The 22,161-nt window shown below is 38.2% G+C and overlaps 2 protein-coding genes across 2 annotated transcripts in view; both read right to left on the bottom strand.

The window, feature by feature from the left end:
- LOC101677814 overlaps window positions 1-22,161 on the bottom strand; it is a 1,019,668-nt gene that overhangs the window by 295,335 nt on the left and 702,172 nt on the right. The window contains exon 4 of the mRNA XM_045066004.1: window positions 4,130-4,266. Within this exon, the coding sequence (XP_044921939.1) occupies window positions 4,130-4,147 (18 nt within the window). The 5' untranslated portion in view covers window positions 4,148-4,266. The remainder of the gene's footprint in view (window positions 1-4,129; window positions 4,267-22,161) is intronic.
- LOC123387758 (ubiquitin-like protein 5) lies at window positions 14,938-21,601 on the bottom strand. The gene is given in 3 exon segments (XM_045066006.1): window positions 14,938-14,954; window positions 21,392-21,523; window positions 21,526-21,601. Coding segments are annotated over 3 exon segments (225 nt in total).

Here is a 22,161-nt window from a genome sequence, read left to right as displayed (position 1 = left end):
GAAATGAAATCTTATCTTCACACAAAAATCTGTACATTCATTTTTGTAGCAAATGTATTTATAACAGCTCCAAACTGGAAACAACTGCATAAACACACTATTGTATATCCTTCCCAGAAATAGTACTTAGTTAAAAAAAATGAATTACTACGTACAATAACTTAGGTAAACCTCCTGAGAATTACATTGCTTAAAAAAAGCCAATTCCAGGGGCGCCTGGGTGGCTCAGTGGGTTAAACCTCTGCCTTCGGCTCAGGTCATGATCTCAGGGTCCTGAGATTGAGTCCCGCATCGGGCTCTCTACTCAGCGGAGAGCCTGCTTCCCGCTCTCTCTCTGCCTGCCTCTCTGCCTACTTGTGATTTCTCTCCCTCTGTGTCAAACAAATAAATAAAATCTTAAAAAAAAAAAAAAGCCAATTCCAAATGATTCCATTTATACAACATTCTTGTAATGAGTAAATGATAGAAACCGAAAGATCAGTAGTTGCAAGTTGCTTAGGACAAATATTGGGGGATGGGGATGAAGTGGGTGTGGCTATAAAAGGACAAGAGAAAGGCCCCTTGTGATGATAGAAATGCTCTGTCTTGTGACTGTACTAATTTGATATCCTAGTTGTTGTCCTATAATTTTGTAAGATAATTATCACTAGAGGGAAAGTGGAACAAGGTACATGGAATACCTCCAATGTCATTTCTTAAAATTACACATTAATGTACGCTGTTTCACAATGAAACCATTAAAAATTCAATCATCAATAACATCACATCCACATATTTTGCCTCTGGACTATATGGTAATCACAGAACTGCCCTTAGTTGATTTTAAGGAAACCTGTCCAGCATAGCCCTGCGCCAATTTTTTTTTTTTTATTGTGGTCATTATTAAATGACTACGTTTCAATCAAATGCATCTTCCTCTATTTTGTTTTGAGAGGTGGGGCTTGGGTCGCCGCAGAGTATATCCCCTTTGCCACCTGGTCCCATCTGTGGGCTCCCTTCTAGTTTCTCAGGCTACAGTATTTGCTGGAAGTGATCCCTCGCAATATTCTGGAGTCCCAGCTGCATATGGTCCCCAATCTGAGCTCCTGGGGCACTAGCAACAGCCAGCTGGTACAATCCTTGTTAGAGACACAAATCTCAGCAATGTGAGTCCTCCCCACCCCCTAAACTTCTAAAGCAACACCGCCACCCAAGACTCCTGAAGTCCAGCTGTACAAAATCCATTCTTCAGTATTCCAACTTCTAATCATCCCAAACTCTTGCCTGCTGTCCCTGAAACCAGGGCAACAAATATAGAAGTGACTACTTCTGTGATTCCTCAATGCCACCTTTTGCCTTTCCAGTTCTCCAGTATCGGGTTAATAATTCTTAAAATGTGTGGAACTTCCCTATGACCCTGCAATTGCACTCCTGGGTATTTACCCCAAAGATACAGATGTCATGAAAAGAAGGGCCATCTGTACCCCAATGTTTATAGCAGCAATGGCCATGGTTGCCAAACTATGGAAAGAACCAAGATGCCCTTCAACGGATGAATGGATAAGGAAGATGTGGTCCATACACACTACGGAGTATTATGCCTCCATCAGAAAGGATGAATACCCAACTTTTGTAGCAACATGGACGGGACTGGAAGAGATTATGCTGAGTGAAATAAGTCAAGCAGAGAGAGTCAACTATCATATGGTTTCACTTATTTGTGGAGCATAACAAATAGCGTGGAGGACATGGGGAGATGGAGAGGAGAAGGGAGTTGGGGTAAATTGGAAGGGGAGATGAACAATGAGAGACTATGGACTCTGAAAAACAATCTGAGGGGTTTGAAGTGGCGGGGGTGTGGGAGATTGGGGGAACCAGGTGGTGGATATTATAGAGGGCATGGATTGCATGGAGCACTGGGTGTGGTGAAAAAATAATGAATACTGTTTTTCTGAAAATAAATAAATTGAAAAAATTAAAAAAAAAATGTGTCTGTTAAAATAACTGGTACAGTTTCTGTTTCCCGAGTGCAGCCTAACAGATGTAGGCTATCCGTGGCAGGGTTTGAAGCCAAATAAAGGGAAAGTAGTGAGAAAGGCAATGAGAGACTACATGCAAGGCAAAATTATGAGATAGGCAAACACGGTGCCAGGAAAAACAATCAAAAGCAGGAGGTGGATAGGAGTTCAGGGAGAAGTAGAGCTGCAGAGAGATAAGTGTTCTGTTTTTGAGAACAGAACAAAAATAGGAGAACATTCTAGCGCTGCCTTTTCCCCACCTTGTTTTCAAGTTATGATTCAGTTCTGGCCCATGTATGTTACCAGATAATTCTCTTTTCACTTACACAGGTCTTTCTTCCCCATAAACAAACGATATTAACTAAAATAGCATACCAGGGGTGCCTGGGTGGCTCAGTTGTTAAGAGTCTGCTTTCTGCTTAGGTCATAATTCCAGAGTCCTTGGATGGACCCCAGGATCGGGCTCCCTGCTCAGTGAAAAAACTGCTTCTCCCTCTTCCATGCCCCTCCCCCGGCTTATGTTCTCCCTTCATTGTCTCGCTCTCTGTCAAATAAATAAAATCTTAAAAAAGAAAGAAAGAAAAAAAGAAAGGAAACAGCATCCCCCTTTCTGAACAGATAGAAGGACCAAGATTAAAGACAAAGAAATGGGACAATCACATACACTTTAAAAAAGAAAAAAAGAAAAGAGCTTCACAGGGTACCTGGATGGCTCAATCTGTTAGGCATCTGACTTCGGCTCAGGTTGTGATCTCAGGGTCCTGGGATTAAGCCTTGCAACAGACTCCACAATTGCTTGTCCCTCTGCCCCCCTTGCTCATGCACTTGCTCTCTATTTCTTTCTCAAACAAATAAATAAAATCTTAAAAACAAAAAAGAGCTCAAATCCTTTCTTTATTGGTTCACATTCCTCTACAATACTTACTCTTACCATTACCTCCTCATGTTTAGCAAGCACTTTCCACACTACAAAACATCTCCATATCTGTGTTCTTACATGACTCTCAAAACAGAGCGGTCTCTTTAGAGACAGAGAGCATGTCTTCTATTGGCTTAGTCTCCATAATGTGATGGAGTTGATGCAAGAAAGAAAAATTGTGTTCCAGGGAACTCTTGAGTTATGACTTTAGGACATATAGCTGTTATATATGCAACCTACGAAGACTAAATATTCACAGGAAAATGTATGAACAATTCCACCTTCAACTGTGATCTCAGGTTCTTACAACCATTTCTTCTTTCCCCCTTAAAACAGCATGAATGATTCGAGTCAATATTTGCCAATTAAAATGGCAAGTACAAATATCTCTCTTGCCAAAGATAGAGATTCAGGCTTTGATCTTTTATTTTTCTCCTCAACACAGTGAAACACCACAGGTGAATGAACCTATTATTTCCCTTTAACAGAGCTAGACAGCTCTTACTTCTAGTCTCACGTCGCCTTGACCATTGATGGTCCGACAGGAAGCAGAAGGAGATGCCACAACGCACGCCCCAGCTCACAAACTGCCACTTGTAGGAGTCACTTGGACTTTCATGCCTCCCCACTGGTTCATTTAGACAAGTTCAACTTTCCCATCAGCCCAACAGCAACTATATTCATGCTGTGACCACATCCAGCATTCCAATCTCACCAGGTTTTCAAAGGAAGAATAAAAAGCCTGCTACCTTTCCCAAACACTTTGTTCCATATTAATGACCTCACGGCTGCCCCCCTTTTCAAAAGAGAAGGTGGGGGGCATCGCCAGTTGTCTGCTTGTTTCATTCTGAATCCTGGGCAGCCCAATCTGCCACTCTTTCAACTCCCAGGCACTTTGGAGGAACATCTGCTCCATGAACAGCGAGTCTGACTCCCGCCCCTCCACAGAAATCACAGCTAGTAAAAGTTTTATGGGGTGGGTACTTTTTTCCTCCTGCTTCCTCCTTTTGTAACTGACTGAAGCCCAAATGAGCAAGATGAAATGACCAGATATTTAGCCATATGTTGGCATCCACATGTGTACGTTTGGGAGGGAAGAGAAGCTGTCAGCTGTACCAAATGAACATTATAATCATCTGAAATGCAATTAACAGCCCCATAGCCAATGAATCTTTGAGGGATTCTAACAGAGTAAATTATACCTCTCACTTACCTGCAGCAAATTGCCCATGGACCAGGTTCCTTGCTTGTGAAACTCCAATCCAGTCAGTTTATTTAGACTCTGAAGGAGTTTCAGGATATTTCCATACTATTACTCCACATGGGTTATCTCTGTTCTTCCAGTAACGCCTATAAAAGCATACACAGACACACATACACACACACACACAGAATTAAAGGATATATTTAGCATATAAAATGCTGAGTAAATACTGGTTGATAGTTTATAAGTTAGTTTATAACCTGAATAAATACAGGTTGATAGTTTAGATATTTTAACACCCATAACTCACACTATTTTTTTTAACCATTTTTATTATTTGTAAAAGAAAGTGATGGGAATAAAGATTTTTCTCTTTTAAAAACTGTACTGTGTGTTAATGTGGCTTGGTATCTACAATTACACTTAGCAGAAGTACACCAGATGAATGGCAAAATCTTAATAAAAAATTATTGATTAGGACCCAGTATAATAGATTTGACTAAAATATGCTTGTGATTGCATGTCCTCAGAAGGTGACAAGGAATTCAATATTTAAGAAGTTACCAGGGGCCTGACGTTGGGCTAGTAGCTTTTATATAAATAACAATAATAAAATAAAATAGATAAAATAATTCTTTTCTATAAACACAAAAGTTTTACCCTGTCTAGCAGAGACTCAACTAACTTCTCTGCACCTGTGGAAGAAGCTCGTTTCACCTACATTCGCACATCAGTTTCAGTATTCCTAATCTCGTACCACTCATTACTCCAACTCTATAGGGCATACCTATTGTTAAGTACGTTTTGCTTAGCTGACCCAAGTCTCAGCAGGGTCCCATGAGCCTGAGGGCCAAGAACACAGGACAGACATTCCTGGCGATTAGATACTGTGCTATAAGCTAAGGGTGCAAAGCTAAACACAGCTGTCTTTATCCTCAAGGTCAAGGAGACCAGGATTAATCCTTATTGAGTACGGGCTATATGCAAGGTGTCTGCATAGATATCCAGGCACTAAAAACATATAAACCCTCACTATCCAAAACTCACCCCTTGCTATATGAAACAGTGAACTCAAATAGATTCAAACAGGGCTATCCCCTTCACTATCTGAATTCATTCTATAAACTCTTAATAACTGAATTCAGGAAACAAGTAGATTTGTATAGGAAAAGGCTCTCACTTGTTATCTTTAAATCCTCAAAGTCACCTTGTGAGGTAGGCATTCTTCCCATTTTTACAGATAAGAAAAATGAGGCTCCATGATAGTGATGTTAAAAAAAAAATCCCATCACTTTAGAATAGAAAGAGATAGCAAGATCACACAGCCCAGTGTCCTCATTTTATAGCTGGGAAAAAGGAGTTTGGGGAAGCAGAGTGATTCTCTTTAATCTTCGATCCAGCTAGGAGCAGGTCCTGCCTCAACATCTCCTGCTTCTCCCTTCTGTGCATCTTTCCACTTATCTGGGACTAGTCACCTAAGAGAATGGGCCACACACATCAGTCCCAAAACTTTTAGGGTCACACCCCCATGACCACTAAACCACAATCCCAAGCAAGATTCCATGCTTTTCTTCCTTTTTTGCTCATCTCATCCCAACGCTCCTAGCCTTTGTCCCCTCCTCTAGTCTCCCTTTCCTCCCGTACCATTTTTGTCTTCTTCCTGTTCCTTACTTGCTTCCTCTCCCTCCCTACAACATTGCTAGGAGGAGGAAATTACGATCACAGGTATCTAATAAACAGCCTTATACTACATCCCCTCTCAACAAGGAGAGCAGAGGGAGGTTCCTAGCATCCCTCAAAGTACTAGATCATACCAGCAGCAACCGTTCCCTTTCTGCAAGGAAAAAATGCCACACGTTTGTCATTTTTCTGTCCTTCTAGTCATTCACAACATGCTTCTGACATGGGGCTGATTTTTGCTTCGAGACTTCACACCCCCAGAGACTTTCCCTTAGGAAATTTACAACCTTCTGTTCCTTTCCAAGTCATCAAAATTCTAATGGAGTAGTGTACTATGTAAACCTATGCTAATTTCAGTCATTATGCAGATGTCCAAGTATATTGCAGGTTTCCACCTCAAAGTGTTATTTCCCTCTAGAGTCAAAGGTACTTGGATGAGCTGCTGATCCCTTTGTTAAAATATAATCCACATATCACTAGGTCACCAAATTTATCAAACCTCTGCCAGGAAAACAGGATCCCTCTAGAGAGGCTGGCGAGTTGAGCAGTGTTGAATTGATGCTTGTATTGAAAATGGAGTGATGGGAAAACACTCTAAAGAAACTTAACTTTTTAATTAATCATAATCTCCCCCCTTTGTGAATTTCAAAAATTCCCGTTTTTGTTTTCATTTAGCAAGCTCTGTTTGGCTCCGTCTGAGCTGCCAGGAAAACAGTATAAAAATATTTTCCATGCGTCGTCTCATATAATCCTCAAGATAATTTTAAAGGGTCTGCCTGAAATGCATCATTTTTAAACATTTAGAAGCTGATGTTTCAGTGAGGTGACAAGATATGACCAAGGCTACACAGCTCGTCCTAAGTGTTAATATCCAGACCGGCGACGCTTGAGTGGCTCAGTCAGTTAAGCTGCTGCCTACGGCTCAGGTCATGATTCTAGAGTCCTGGGATTGAACCCCACATCGGGATACTTGCTCAGTGGGGAGCCTGCTTCTCTCTCTGCTTCTGCCTGCTTGTGCACTCTCTCTCTCTCTCTCTCTCTCTCTCTCTCTCCGACAAATAAATAAATAAGTAAATAAGATCTTAAAAAACAAAACAAAAAAACCCGGGCCTTACATCAGCCTCCATGTTCTTTTCCATTTACACATATTTACAATTTCAACGTGTTGTCTATCAATTGGTCCAAGCTGGACTTTCCTTGGATAAATGTATCTAAATGGTTGAAGTGCTCATGTTCTATACAGAGTAAGATCTTCAAAGAGAGTGATGTTCTATCTAGGAGATATAAGGAGGTTCTCATTAGCCTTGTAACCAATTATACCTATGATGTTAATACAATTGGATTAAGGGCAAAGAGTTCAGTTAAGGTACATTCAATGTTAAAGTCAGAATTTCCAAATGGAAGTAGGATGTAAGTTGACATTTCCTCAGAAGGTCTCTATCACTGTGGCCTTTCCAGATCCCTAAATCAAAGAGCTCATGTTTCCTGAGAAAACTAAACTACCTCATCAAAATAAAGAAAGTTGCGGTAGACACTAGACCAAGACAAATACTAACTTCCTTATATGGGTTCCATATATACTAAGAAGGGCAAGGTTTTGATGCCCAACAGTGGGCACATGTGGCTTTGGAACCTTAACATAGAGTTCATGGCATCTAACCCTCACCCCTGCCCACCATCCAGACTCGATATGAGAATTAAAATATCGGCAATTAGGGGTGCCTGGGTGGCCCAGTCAGTTAGTTGGCTGACTCTTGATTTCGGTTCAGGTTATAATCTCAGGGTACTAAGAATGAGCTCACACTGGGCGCTGGGTGTGGAGTCTGCTTGACCATTCCCTCCCTCTCTCTCCTTTTACCCCTCCCTGCTTGCTTGCTTGCTCTCTCTCTCTTTCTCTTAAATAAAGAAACATTAAAAAATAAAATACAATATCCACATTTAAGACTACAGCATACTGTTCACATGTGACTCAAATAATGAGAACTCTTACTATTCTTCCATTCAGCACTAGGTCTGTCTTAGGGATCCATTCTAACCAGGGGCCAAATTTCCTGGCTCCAATCATGCATTTTGCCACATGCTGCCGTTCATCGTGTAGAATATAACACATGAGCAAGAGTTAAGGAGAGTAAGGATGCAGTGATGACCTCTTGATTCCTGACACCGACACTCCGCAAAAGTTCAAGCCCTGGTGTCAATAAACACTATCATCTCCCGCCCATTGGACCAGCCCCTTTTCAAACTTGGCAGTTGCTGTGTATGTACCCATTTACTGTGATTATTTCCAGAAGTGTATATTTTCACCATCTGAGCGTGAACCCATAATTTATAATAAAAGCTGAAACAGAGACACTAATGCTAAACACAGAATCTTTGCAAATTATATCCCAACAAATAATAAATTTAATAGAGGATCATGAGACCCAAATTGCTAACCATAAGGAGGAGGGAATGTATCATCTTCTAATACTATTTTACTGAATATAAATGAATAAAGCCTTCTTTTATTGAATTTGGGTCATCAGCATTCCAAATCTCAATGGGGCTTTTGACATAAACATACAATCAAGAGCTGAGTTATTATTTTTATAACGATAATATTGTAGCTGGTGCCTTCAATCAGAAGCATGATAAATAATCACAATTCATATAACTTAATAATGTGTTAATACATTTATTTCAAAAAAATATGATACCAGTGTATATCTTTCATTCATTCCCACAGTCTATTTTCTAATAAATTTTGAAACAAAATCCAAGTTTAAACATGATTGTGGTACTCTAGGCAGATGTTCAAGTCCAACCTGCCTAAAAACGCATTCAGTAAGATGAGTGGAGCATAGTCTCATCCAACTATCCCAGCTAAGTTTTCAAGATAAGTTTGACTTTAAGGAAAATCATGGCTATTTTTTTCACCCATTCATTCTCAGGAAGGCAAAATAACATTATAATAATCTGCACTCATTATAAAGTCATATGACCTTAGGTCAAATCCAGGCTGTCAATCACTGACTTTATTGCCTTCAGATACTTGCTCTCTGATTTATCTCCTTATCTGTAAAAGGGTATAATAGTGGCATTTAACTAAAAGGCTTGTTTTAGTATTAAGTGAGATAACCTACAGAAAGCAAAAAACACTACTTCTGACATGACAAATTCTAAATTAATTCTAGCTATTATTTTTCAGTTATCCACAACATTTTTGAAATGCCTACCGGTATACTCTATTAGGCAACAACCAGATGACATATTTGTCAACGCTGCCCCCACCTTGTCACATACAACCCAACCCCAAATCCCAAATATAAAGAAACTAGAGCATTCTCGCAGAGCAGTAAAGAAAGGAATCCACATTACCATGCCTTGTATTTATTTAAGTTGGTATTTAAATTCCAGTTAGTTAACATACAGTCCAATATTACTTACAGGTGTACAATGTCGTGATTCAAGACTTCAGTACAAGCCCCATTGCTCATCATAACAAGGAGAAGTCCCTAACAAGTCGCTAACAAGTCCATAAACCTCCCTACCTCTCTCATCCCCCACCCCACCTCTCTGCTGGTTACCATCAGTTTGTTCTCTACAGTAAAGGGTCTGTTTCTTGGTTTGCCTCTCTCTCTCTTTTCTCCCTCTGCTTATTAGTTCTGTTTCTTAAATTCCACATACGAGTGAAATCATATGGTATTTCCCTTTCTCTGACTTATTTCACTTGGCATAATGCACTCTAGCTCCAGCAGCATCCTTGTAAATGGCTGTAAATCTCTTTTATGTTCAAGTTATTAGATAGATAGATAGATAGATAGATAGATATCTCACCTCTTTATGCAGTTGATGAACACTTATGCTGTTTCCATAATTTAACTATTACAGATAGTGCCACTATAAACATCAGGGTGCAGGTACCCCTTTGAATTAGTATTTCTGTGTTCTTTGGGAAAATAGTAGTAGTAGTAGTAGTAGTAGTAGTAGTACAATTGCTGGATTATAGTGTCATTCTATTGTTAACTTTGATCTGGCTGAAGGAAGGAATAATGAAGCATCCATATTGGAAGCAAGTCCCCCACAGACAGCATGTGAGCTACACAGTCTCAATGAGCCTCTTAGTCAATCAGTAAACAGAGGCTTACATCCAAATGATGAAATATTTCAGAGTTAAGAGGGGACAATTGTGTGGTTCAATCCATTCAGCATCTGCCTTCAGTTCAGGTCAGGATCCCGGGGCCCTGGGATCAAGCCCAGCATGGGGCTCTCTGCTCAGCAGGGAGTCTGCTTCTCCCTCTCCCTCTGCCTGCTGCTCTCCCTGCTCATGCTCTCTCTCTCCCTCAAATGAATAAATAATATCTTAAAAAAATACTTCAGAGTTAAGAATAAAGCTAGCAAACTTTTAATAAAGCCATTTCGTCATCTTTAAAATGCCTCGATGGTTATTTTCAAACTTAGAATTCTCAGATGACTTGGCATTTTGTCCTGGACTGAGGTGGCATAGGAAGAGGCAGATCTTGGTGCCCAGCCCTCTCCTTGAAGCCCTGAATATATTCCTACACCTGTTAAGTCTAGCTTTATAGGAGGGACTTCACCTGCATATGTGTTGACATTTCAGCCAACATGTCCAAGGTCCAACCATATACCTTATACAAAGTCACCCTTGAGCTTATAGGTGCCCACTGCAGTAATGATATCTGCTCTTAGGAGGGTGCACCGAGGGAAGAGACCCATATAGATATTAAAAAAGAGTTTGAGTAGGAATTCCAGATCTCAACAAACAGTAAGGCCTGATCTAAGAGATGGCTGGGGACTATATGTGGGATCCTCCCCTTAAGCATATGAAGTCCCTGGCTAAAAAAAAAGGAAGTGTCTGGAGAAATCCTGTTTAGATTTTTTTAAAGGGTGGAGCCTAGGGAAGGTACCTTTCTGGCTTGAGTCTAAATGCAGAATCAAGGCTTTGGAGCCAAACCACTGGGGTTCTGACTCTGCTTCTGTTCTTTAACAATTAAGTAATCTCAGGCAAGTTATTTAGCCTGTATTCTTTGGTTTCTTTGTGAAATAAGAATGATAATCATTTACTTCATAGTATTTGAGAATGAAAGAATGAGTTAATGCACACAAAGCAGTTCAAAAAGTAGCTAGGAGAGAGTATGCATTGCATAAATATTAGCAATTAGCTATTATTATTACCATTATTAAAAGAAAGAGTAATAGTGATATTGTTAGAGTGGTAGTAACAATAAGGTGCAAGTTCTGAAATAATGCAGTAAATCCTAAAAATAAGTTGCAATCGGGAATTTATTTTGTCTTGTTCTGTTTGGAATAAGGGTCACTTAGATAACATTTATTTTGCTCGAATAGAAGCCCTTCCTCTGGGTAAGTAATTAACGTTTGAATTTCTGATTCTGGCCACATCACAGATTGAACTAACCTAGATCCACTTCCCGTTACAAAACAGAAATACTGAATATGAATCTAAGAGAGAGAGCAACAACAGGTACACAGCTCTGAAGGAAAAATAAGTGGAGGATGCACTGCCAGATGTGAGAAATGAAAAAGGAAATTTAGCTGGGAGTATGAGCTAAACAAGATGATGCATGACTGAAAAGAGGCAGGTGAAATGCTCTAGCAGCAGAGAGAACCTCTATAAAGCCTGAAGTCACACAACTGTCAGTTATGCCATTTCTAAACCTGAATGCATCCGTAACAGTAACGCAGTCCCAAATATGTAAAGACAAAGATGACAGAGCTAAAAAGAGAAATAGACAATTCCATAATCATAGTGGAAGATTTTAACATACCTCACATAGTCACTTACAGAAAAAACTTTAAGATGATTGTGAAAATTAGGAAAAATAAATAATAAAGGAAACAGATTCTCAGCAAAACTGTAACTAGTTCCAATCCTCTTGATGATGTTGTCCGAACAAAACATCAAGTTTAGAAAATATTTGAATCTAATGAATAAACTTAACCAATGGACATTTAGAGAACACTTCACTCAAACAAGTTATTCTTGTGAGAACACGGGAGATTATACTTGGTATCATGAAATATTTGGAACCGAATGGCAGCGCATACTGGATTCTTTAAATTCTTAAGGGGTGCGATGACCACACTGTCTTTCATGACAATTTAAGCTTTAAATGCACGTATTATAAAAGAAGAAATGTAGCACCATAGTGGTCTTTGTATTTAACTAAAGAAATTAGATTTTTTCAAAGGAGGAGAATGTGAAAACAAATTGGAAAGAAAAGATTGGAATCAATGCAGAAATTAACCAGAACAGCAACATTGGCAGAGGGATCACAAAAATTTTCAGCAAAAATAAAGCTGATTCCAGAAAAAAGAAATAACAGGAAGGAAACACTTGAAATAATTGACAGAAACAACATTAAAATCATAGCTGAAAACAGGCTATCATCAGAAATAAAACTGATATTTAAAAATTTAGTAGAGTATCATGGATAATTTTATGACAAAATATTAGAAAACACTATTAAAAGAAATTTTTAAGAACAATATTAAATGCCCAAACTGACTAAAGAATATATAGGAAACTTGAATAAACAGAAGTCCACTAAGTAGGAAGTAACATCCTCTTCACCCCCTGACCCCTAGTCACCTTATGACTTCTGGTAGGGTGCTTTCAATTTGACGTAATAGTGGTTCTATCATGTAAAATATATTCAAGAGATCAAGGGTATAAGAGAATTAATGTAGATTCCTGAAACTTCCCCTTTTTTACTCTTGGGGAAAAACTGGTGCTATCTGTAACTTATGCAAAGTAAAGGAGCCACAGGTTTGGAGGAACCCAGATTTCATCTTCTTTTATGTAATGAGTAGGAGGCACATCTAGAGAAATAGTGGCTTCCCATAGGTAAGTAATCTCACATTCTATTTCCTATAATGTTATAAATTTTCTGTACCATTTCAGTGCAATGAGTCTTACCAAACCTTACTATGATTCTTTCAGATAATCTCCAGATCCCTGATCATGTTTCCAAATCTGGACAAGGAATTTGAGAAAACTGAAATAAGCCATTCACAGAAAGACAAAATAGTACATGATCTCACTGGGATGTGGAATCTAAAATAGTCAAACTCCTAGAAACACAGAGTAGAATGGTGGTTTGCAGGGACTAGTGGGACTAGTGGGAAAATGAAAAGATGTTGGTTCAAGGGTGCAAAGTTTCAGTTATGCAAAATAAGTAAGTTGTGGAGATTTAATCTACTACATGATGATATAGTTAACAATTCTGTAGTGTATACTTGAAATTTTCCAAGAAGGTAGATCTAAAGTGTTCGTTCTCAAAATTGGAAAATAAAGAAATGAAAAAAAAAAAAAGGTAACAGTGAGGTGATGTATATGTTAGTTTGTTTGATCATAATGATCATTTTACAATGTATTTATACATTAAAATATCAAGTTGTAGATTTTAAAATATATATATATTTTTTTATTTGTCACATATACCTCAGTCCAAAAAACAAACAAACAAACAAACAAAACCCTACAAGATGTAAAGAACTAAAAAGAAAACAGAGAATAAAGAGAAATAGAAACTTATTTATACCACCTGTGATAGTGTAAATTTTCTCAAACTCTCTACAAAGCAATTTAGCAATATGAAGAAGTTGAAAATGCCTATTTTTCGTAGAGGTTCTGGTATTAGATATATAACCTATGGCATCATTTTTAAAAGTGCTGATTATAACCCATTAAAAGATTTCCAGTTCAATTTAGTAGGTTTTTATCCACTTTAGTTTATTAGAACAGAACTCAAAATGCCAGAGTAAATTTTATTCATCATATACATATATCTGTGTGTATGTGCACATGTGTATATGCATGTGAATATAGAAAAGATAAAGGTAAGTATCTTTCAATACATAGGTTTGTGTGCTTGTGTGCAGGTCATGAGTCCCAAGATAAAATGTATTTCCTTCTGTGAATTACAGTACAAAAAGTTTAAACAGAATTTTCCTGGAGAAACACCCCCATATAAGCACAGTGAGACATTTACAGGGGTGTTCACTGAAACATTTTTCCTAACCATGAGTAATGGTAAATAATTAGAAGTCCTTCAATTAAAAATGGGTAAATAATTCATAGTACTCTTATATAACAAAACACTACAATAGTCAAAATAAATGAACTAGCTCCTCATGAATCACTATGCAAAATTTCACAATATAACATTGGGCACAAAAAGCAAGTTGAAAAAGTACATCTGTAAAATTTATGCAATAGAAGAACAAAATAATATTATAGACCTTTATAGCTATATGGAGTGGAGGTATAGAAACATACATGGTAAGGATACACACATGCTGCAGGACTCTAATTACCTCTAGCCTGGTTGTCTTTACATGGTTAAGGAGAGCAGATTATGATTGGAATAATGAGGAATCAGCTGTAAGTACAAAATTATATTTCTTTCCAAAAGAGGGATATGAAATAAATCTGATGATATTGCATTGGTATACCTGAGTGTTTGCAATGTCTCAAAAGTAATTTCTTAATCAAATTAGGTGAACTGGCTTAAGGAAGTGTTCTGTGCCAACAGGAGTATTACAAGTAATTATAACCATAGCATCTGTATTTAAATGAACTAATAATGCAAAAGAAAAACTGGTATCTCCCCAAACACATTCAACATACGCCCACAGTTGTTACTGGTGTATCAAGATGGAAACTTTAAATTGAACAGAAAAAAAAAATAAGACATTGGAAAGAATTTCTCAACTGCGAATTTCAGACTTTAGAGATTTAGAAACAGATGGGGATCCACTAAATTTCAGACTCGTACACGTTCTCTTAGCTAGAGGTCAGTTAAAATGACCAGCTTTTTCCTGAGGTTCTTCATATATTTATGTAATGCTCACTGCAGAAATATTTAAGTAGTGATAAAAGTGCTAAGAATGGGAAAACAGCTTCAACGCACATTGTCAGCTGTGGTTTTTGCCAAATACTTAACTTTCCTTAGGCCAAAATGTTTGCCACATGAATGATTCCAGTTACAACTGCAGACTACTCAAAAAGTGGTTCCAAGTGCCATGAAAATCACACTTTAGCAGAAATTGGCATGTTTCAAACCACCACTGAATGTTAGGGCCAAAGGTTCTTTTTAAATTAACTATTAGTATTTTTACACAAATTCTAAACCTACAGGATACGAGGAAAATGAGCAAACTCATAAACTGGTTTTCACATTCTATGACAAGCTCAGTAAGAAAGTGGAAACACATGCCCCCATACCATCATTTAACCATGAATACTCTATTTTAAAAATGTAAAATGTAATTAATTATTTATCAGAAGATCACCCAGACTAATAAGACTAACATTCTGCCAAATAGTTATACAAACTCAAGTGATCAGTTGAGCTCTTTGGCATACCCTGTGGTGGCTAAACTTTGAAGGAGACCCCAGTGAGTCAAATCTTTACATAACACACTCCCCTTGAGTGTGTGGGCAGGATCTGAGGCTTACCTCCAGCCAACAGAAAATGACAAAGGTAGTGGAACAGCCACTCTGGGCTTACATAAGACAGTATCTTAGCAGCTGGTAGCAAGAGCTTCTCCTACTGGCTTAAAGGAATAAGGTTCCACATTGTAAGGTGGTTTAGGGATGAGGGGGTTTACAGTAGACTTGTAAAAGGACCATTTGGGGAGGAACTGTAGTGTCAAGTAGGAGGAGAGGGCCCTCAGGATAGCTAGTCACCAATGGGAACCTCCATCCTACAGTCACAAGGAATTCGGCCCCAGATCCTAAGAGCTTGGGCAAGGATTCTGAGTTCCAGAAAGGAACACAGCCCTGTCCATATGTTGAGTGCAATCTTGTGAGAAGATGAGAAAAAGAACGGGTTGAGCTGTGCCTAGACTAGTCCACCAGACTGTGAGATCTGAAATGTATACTGTGCTAAGCACCTAAGTTTGGGTAATCTGTTATGTAGCGACAGACAACTAAAACCATTCGCCAACTGTGAAAAAGCTGCATTGTCAGAAGTTCCCAATTTTGAGTGTGCTTGAGACTTACCCAAGACTTTTTTTTTTTTCCTTTTTAAACAAATACACAATTCTGTACCTCAAAGCAATTGCTTGATCAGAATTTTGAGAGAAGGGGCTGAGATATACTAATTTTTTAAAGATTTCCAGGTGATTCTGAGGACACCAGTCTGATCCTTGAGATCCTTTCTAGTTATAAATGTTTACAAATGGCATTTGGCATCCAAAGGTTGATAACGCTTACTTTCTCTCATTTTCTTGTATAGTAAAATCACACATGATATTTGCTGTAGCTCCAGAGACCAACTTTTAAAACATGGAAGCAGCTGTGCTTGATAAATATATCTATCTTTGGCCATCTTCCAAGCCAATATGTCATCAACCAGTGTGTGGACATTTACTTTCCTTCTTAAAAGAGAGAAAGAAGAACAGAAAGACAGAGAGAGAGAGAGGCACAGATACACACACACACATTTTAAATGACCTACACACCCAAAGTGACTATAAATGAGGCTTGTTTGGGGTAGGGGTGGGAACAGGCACATCTTACTACTTTCTTTCCTCTCATTGTTTCTAAAACCAGAGCTTCCCCTTCCATCCCAGCTCCGGCTGGGCAAAAACCTCCTATTTCCTACTGCCTATTTTTTGTACCCATACCTAGCAAAGCTCTGTTGCTCGCCATCATCAATCTATAATGAGAGAGGAAAATACAGGTAAGAGAGGAGAAACTAAACCTTGGAGAACTCTCAGCTATAAATTAAAGTTCGATCTTACTTATATTTTAAAAGCAATGGCCCCATGGAATAAAGACAAGGGAGTTTTTCCTCCCTCTATTCACTTCTAATTTATATTGTCCCAAGTCAAGGTACTGTGCAAGGAAAGTTGTAGAAGCTGAGGGGCTAGAGGAATTGATTTTTGGTTTTTGTCTTCAAAAAAGAGGAGTAACAGGAACAGACAGAGTATCAGATAGTAGCTTAGAAGTCCATGTGCCTCAGTTTTGATCCTTGGTTTAACGTGTTAACCTCTATACCTCTGGTTCAAGGCCCTATGGTTGCTGAGTTTCTAAGGGCAACTATAAATCCTGAATAAGCGGTTCATTCTGGGTTGCCCTCTTTTCAAATGGGGTCAAACTACTTTCTTGGCAGATTTCCTTTAAGATGATTTATTATATTGCTGAAAAAAAAAAGAATGAATGAATGAATGAACAAACCCCTTTCTCCTCTTCTTCTAACCATCCCCATGCAGAATTTGTAAAATCCATTAATCATATACTGGGTTTGAATGAGTTTTCAGGACTTCAGAAAGCAGCCTGCTGAAAGTTTAAGCAGATGTTTCCTTTTATTAATGCAACGATGAACAACGTTGAAAAAGGAGAAGCAAATATTTTACGATCTCATCTTCAAAGTCAAAGAATTCTCAGAGATTTATTTTTTTCCTGCTTTTAAATTTCAGGTCAGTGGGACTGGGTTCAGGAACCCTCACATAGCACATGTTTCAAACAGAGTGTCGTGGTACTACAGTCTGTTCCCTTCTCTCTTTCCCGCACTACCCCTTCACCCCCACCCCAAGTCCCATTATGTTTGGTTGAAGCTGCCTTTGGAACAAAGATTGACTTTTAATATACATTTGCGTGCATCCCAATAAATAACATAGTTTATTGTGTTTCAATCAGTCTCTTATTCTCAAAAACTCTAACAATAATTTCAGATGTGGTCTCCTCACATTTCAAATTCTGACATAGCTATGCCACTTGGCACTTTGATCACTTATTACTTGTGGTTTTCTTTTCTTTTCTTTTATATTTATGTTTAATCTGAATCTCTGCTGACTAAACTTCTTTTCTAACTATGATACACACTCTAATATCTCTCCCCAGGATACTGTCTCTTGCCATTGAACTAATTATAGGAGCAGTGGATATAATATCTCTTCTTTTATAATAAACCCAACCAACCGCGCCATATTCCTATTGCCACTAGAACATTTAATTCCCTTGATGATAGCTTTAATTGTTGCTAAGAACAGTATTTTTTCCAGGGCTCTTCACTTTTCGTCACCAACAATAAGATGTGTTTATTTCCCTTTTCAAGAGCAACTTCTTCCCCAGGCGGGAGAAAGAAAGTTACTTCGAAACCACATAAAATGTACTGAGCATTCAATCTTAGGAGTGGAGAACAATATGCTAAATTGAGACGTGAAATCTGGAGTATACAACCACCTACACTAGATACGGGTTCTCCCCTCACATTTCAGGGTCCCCTCAGCCACACTGAAAATAAGTACTTTCTAAAAAAAAAAGACAACATTTCTCCCCTTTGCGATTGCATGTAACTGATCTAATTGACACATTTTAAATCCCTGAGAGTGCAATGCAGACTTGTCTCCCTTAACATGTGCTCATGCAAATGATGAACACTGGTAGGAAGAATGTTTCTAAAGAAGATCACATTTGCATCTAACTGATTCAAGCATCATATTTGATGTGGCTACATGGAAGGTATTCTTGCATAAGTAGGGACTTTTTGGAAACCTTGATCATTTTTTTTTTTGCCCATTTCCTGCAGCATAATATCAATTCTGCTTTTCAGAAACAAAACAAAACAAAATATGCATATGTTTTAAACCCATCAGCATCAAAATCACAGGATATAGTGAAAGCAGGAAATATGCCAACATCTCATTGGTCAATTTGGTTGCTTACTTTCATGAACCTTAATCTACCCATGTACAAATCTGGAAATTGAATTAGACCAGAGATGAGAAACGATTTTTGTTAGCACTGACTCAGGGCAGAAATGTGCATGGGCTTGTATTTGGAAGAAATTGTGTATATCTATACCTATACCTACACAGACATCTCTACCCACCTGTACCGATTTCTACAGCCATCTACATTTATATTGGCATCTTTAGGAAACGTAACATCTATAACTGTGATGGATAGTTATTTTATTATTTCTAAATTCTTGAAGGCTTTTTTAGCAAAGAAAAATTCAGAAAATGTATTAATAGTCTTTGAAATAACATCTAGGAATAATAATAATTAGAGAAGGGTTTAAATTAGGGGATCTAATTTCATATTAGAGTTTAGCCACACAAATAGGATTTTTAAAATTCTGATTAAGGAATTGGTAAGCAGGTGGAGAAATATTGCTTCTACCATTTCAGCTCCTACTACTCTTGGCCTCATACACTTCATTGCAGTAATATTGGCCTTTGCTCTGTTTTTGTAACATACAAATTAATTTCTGCCTCAGGATCTTTGCATTCTCGTCTTTCAGGAACTTTGATCCAATACCACTGAATAGCTCATTTGTTCATTCTTCTCTTTACTCAGTGTATAATCCCTATCTCTAAGAGAAATCCCTACCTTCTTATATACTCCACGTTTGTTTATAACAGTGCCCTATTTTATTTTCTTATAGGACTCATCACTAACTAAAATAAAGTACATTAATTGTCTGTTTCTGTTCAAGAATGTAAATTTTTTAAGGACAGATACTTTGTCTTATTCACATCTCCAGCACAGAGCAGGTGTTCATTAAATTTTGGCTGAATGAAGAAATATGTTTTTTTCTTGTCTTTCAGATGATGTCTTAGACCAAGTTGTAAGGCAAGGTAAGTCATTAGTTGCTCATCACTGAAATATGTGTTTCTAAAATGATAACTGATAATGTTAATAACAACTAGTACTATACTTAGCATATTTGCTATCACACTGATTTCCCCACTGAAAGTGGTATTATAGCCAACTCTACTTTGAGGATGAATTCTTGCCATGTCATGTGATTTTAGATCAGCTCCAGGATTTTGATGGGAAAGCTATTTTTAACATCCCAGATTGGAAATGCCCACATTGCACTGTTTTACCAGGAATACAGACCACCCTCAAAATCGCTTAACACTGGATTTCTAATCTCATTCTTAGGGTTTTTATATTTGTGAAAGGAAGCTAACATCAAATAATGCGAGAAAAAATTAAGCCTGCTTTTTGTTAGAGGAATAAATCTCAGAAAAAAACATATTTTCATGAAAAAAAAAATAGCCAGTTTATAGTAGAGTGGCCAGGATTAGTAATACTTAAAACAATACTCAGAGGCTCTGACTTTCTCACCTCACACAGTTTCCTGGCCATTTAGACAATTCACTTCATATCTGAGCTCAGAAATACTATTTATGCCTCAATGGAGGCATAAATAGAAAGCTATTTATGGACCTCTCAGAAAATCAGAGTCAGAACATTACCAAGCTTATTGTTTGAAAAAACTATTAAAGAATAATGGACATACAATATTGTATTAATTTCAGGTATAAGCTATGGTGAATCGATATTCATATACATTACAAAATGGTCACCACCGTAAGTCTAACTGCCCCCTGTCACCACAAAAGTCGTTACAATATTAGTGACTATATTCTCTCAGCTGTACATTATGTCCCCATGATGTATTTTAATACTTAGTTATTTTTTTTTTGCTTTGTTATAGTAGGTACATCTAAAACATGACACTAAAGTGTTAATCTGTGTTACAGAAAAGATACTAAGATTTTCTATTATTTACACTAAACAAGCAAGCACCTTTAAAAAAATAAAAGATAAATAAATAATATAAAATTATTTATAAATATATATTATATAATGTTTATATTTTGTATTTTATAAAAATGTATTTTTATACTTTATAAAAAACAAATAAATAAATAAAACCCAAAACAACATAAAACAAACCAAATTATTCCTTTTTGACATTCCCCTAGCCAGAGGGGACACTGTGTCCTCTTCCAAATGACCAAGACCCCTTTCAGGGGTTACACGCTATGAAGACATCCTCTAATTAGAAATATCAGCTCTGGCTGGAATCACAGGGGCAATGGAGAAGGGTTAGGGTTGTGGAGGAGGGGGTCCAAACTTGGGCAGGGGATTCCTACAGCTTCTGGCCAGCTGCCCTCAGACCCTTGCTGCCTTTTGCCATCCTTGGGTGGATAGCTTGGTTGGAGGTGCTGCGGGAGCTGTCCACCCACCCAGGACTTTAGGGTGGGTTCAGACGGCTATGGCAGGTCAATACTCCAGGAACAATTTTTTTTTTTTGCAACTTCAAAGATTTTATTAACATGAGGTTTTTGTTTGTTTGTTTGTTTGTTTTTAAGATTTCATTTATTTATTTGACAGACAGATCACAAGTAGGCAGAGAGAGAAGAGAAAGCAGGCTCTCCACCGAGCAGAGAGGGCTCGATCCCAGGACCCTGGAATGGTGACCTGAGCCGAAGGCAGAGGCTTTAACCCACTGAGCCACCCAGGTGCCCCTAACATGAGTCTTTAAAAACTAGCATCCTGAGGCATCTGGGTGGCTCAGTGGGTTAAGCCTCTGCCTTAGGCTCAGATCGTGATCCCACATCAGGCTCCCTGCTCAAAGGGAGTCTGCTTCTCCCTCTCCTCCCCACCTCTGCTCTCTCTCTCTCTCAAATAAATAAAATCTTTAAAACAAATAAATAAAAACTGGCATTCATACCAGTGTGGGGGTGAGGGTGGGAGAAGAGGGGAGGAGAAGGGGGGCGAGAGGAGGGTGGGGCAGGGTAGTGGGGGAGGAATTCTGCTCTGTTGGTAATCAAGCTCTGGCTTCATCCCATCATGGATTTCACAGTCCCCCAGAGACACATGGTCCTTAAAAATCTTGCCCCACTTCTTCAGGATGATCTTGTTTTAATGGGTACCAGTTGGTTGTGACCAGCTTCGATGGTGCCATCAGTGTTGCATTTAACATGGACCGTCTTACCTAGAGAGTTCTTGCAAACAACCTCCATCATCCTGTCTGGAGCTCAAAACACCTGGAACCTGTGGCTGCCACAAGCTCCTCCTTCAAGGGCCAAGCCCATGTCAGAGTGGACTCCAAGGGCGAGAAGCAGACCTTTAATCCAATTCACCTACTTTACTCCCCCCCCCATATTCCCAATTGACAACCATCAGTTTGTGCTTTGTAAATATGAGTCTGTTTTATTTTGGGTTTGCTTTGTTTTTAAATATCATATGTACATGAACTTCTACAATATTTGTCTTTCTTTGACTTATTTCACTCAGCATGATAGATTCTAGGCCTACCCATGTTGCCACACATGGCAAGATTTCATTCTTTTTTATGATGATTCTTCCATTACACCCCATCTTCTTTATCAATTCAACTATTCATAAACAGTGAGTCGGCTTCCATTTCTTGGCTCTTGTAAATAACGCTATACTGAACATAGAAGTACTTCTAAAAAATATATGTTTATAAAAAATAAAAAATTATATTACAAAAAAAAAAAAGAAGTACTTCTATCTTTTCAAATTTGTTTTTATTTTCTTTGGATACTTAAACGGCCAAATT

This window comes from Mustela putorius, unplaced genomic scaffold, assembly GCF_011764305.1.
Source record: "Mustela putorius furo isolate JIRA1106 unplaced genomic scaffold, ASM1176430v1.1 tig00003859_pilon_pilon_pilon, whole genome shotgun sequence".
NCBI classification, from domain to species: domain Eukaryota; kingdom Metazoa; phylum Chordata; class Mammalia; order Carnivora; family Mustelidae; genus Mustela; species Mustela putorius.
Note: the sequence above shows the minus strand (reverse complement) of the source record. Positions and strands in the feature narration are given on the sequence as shown.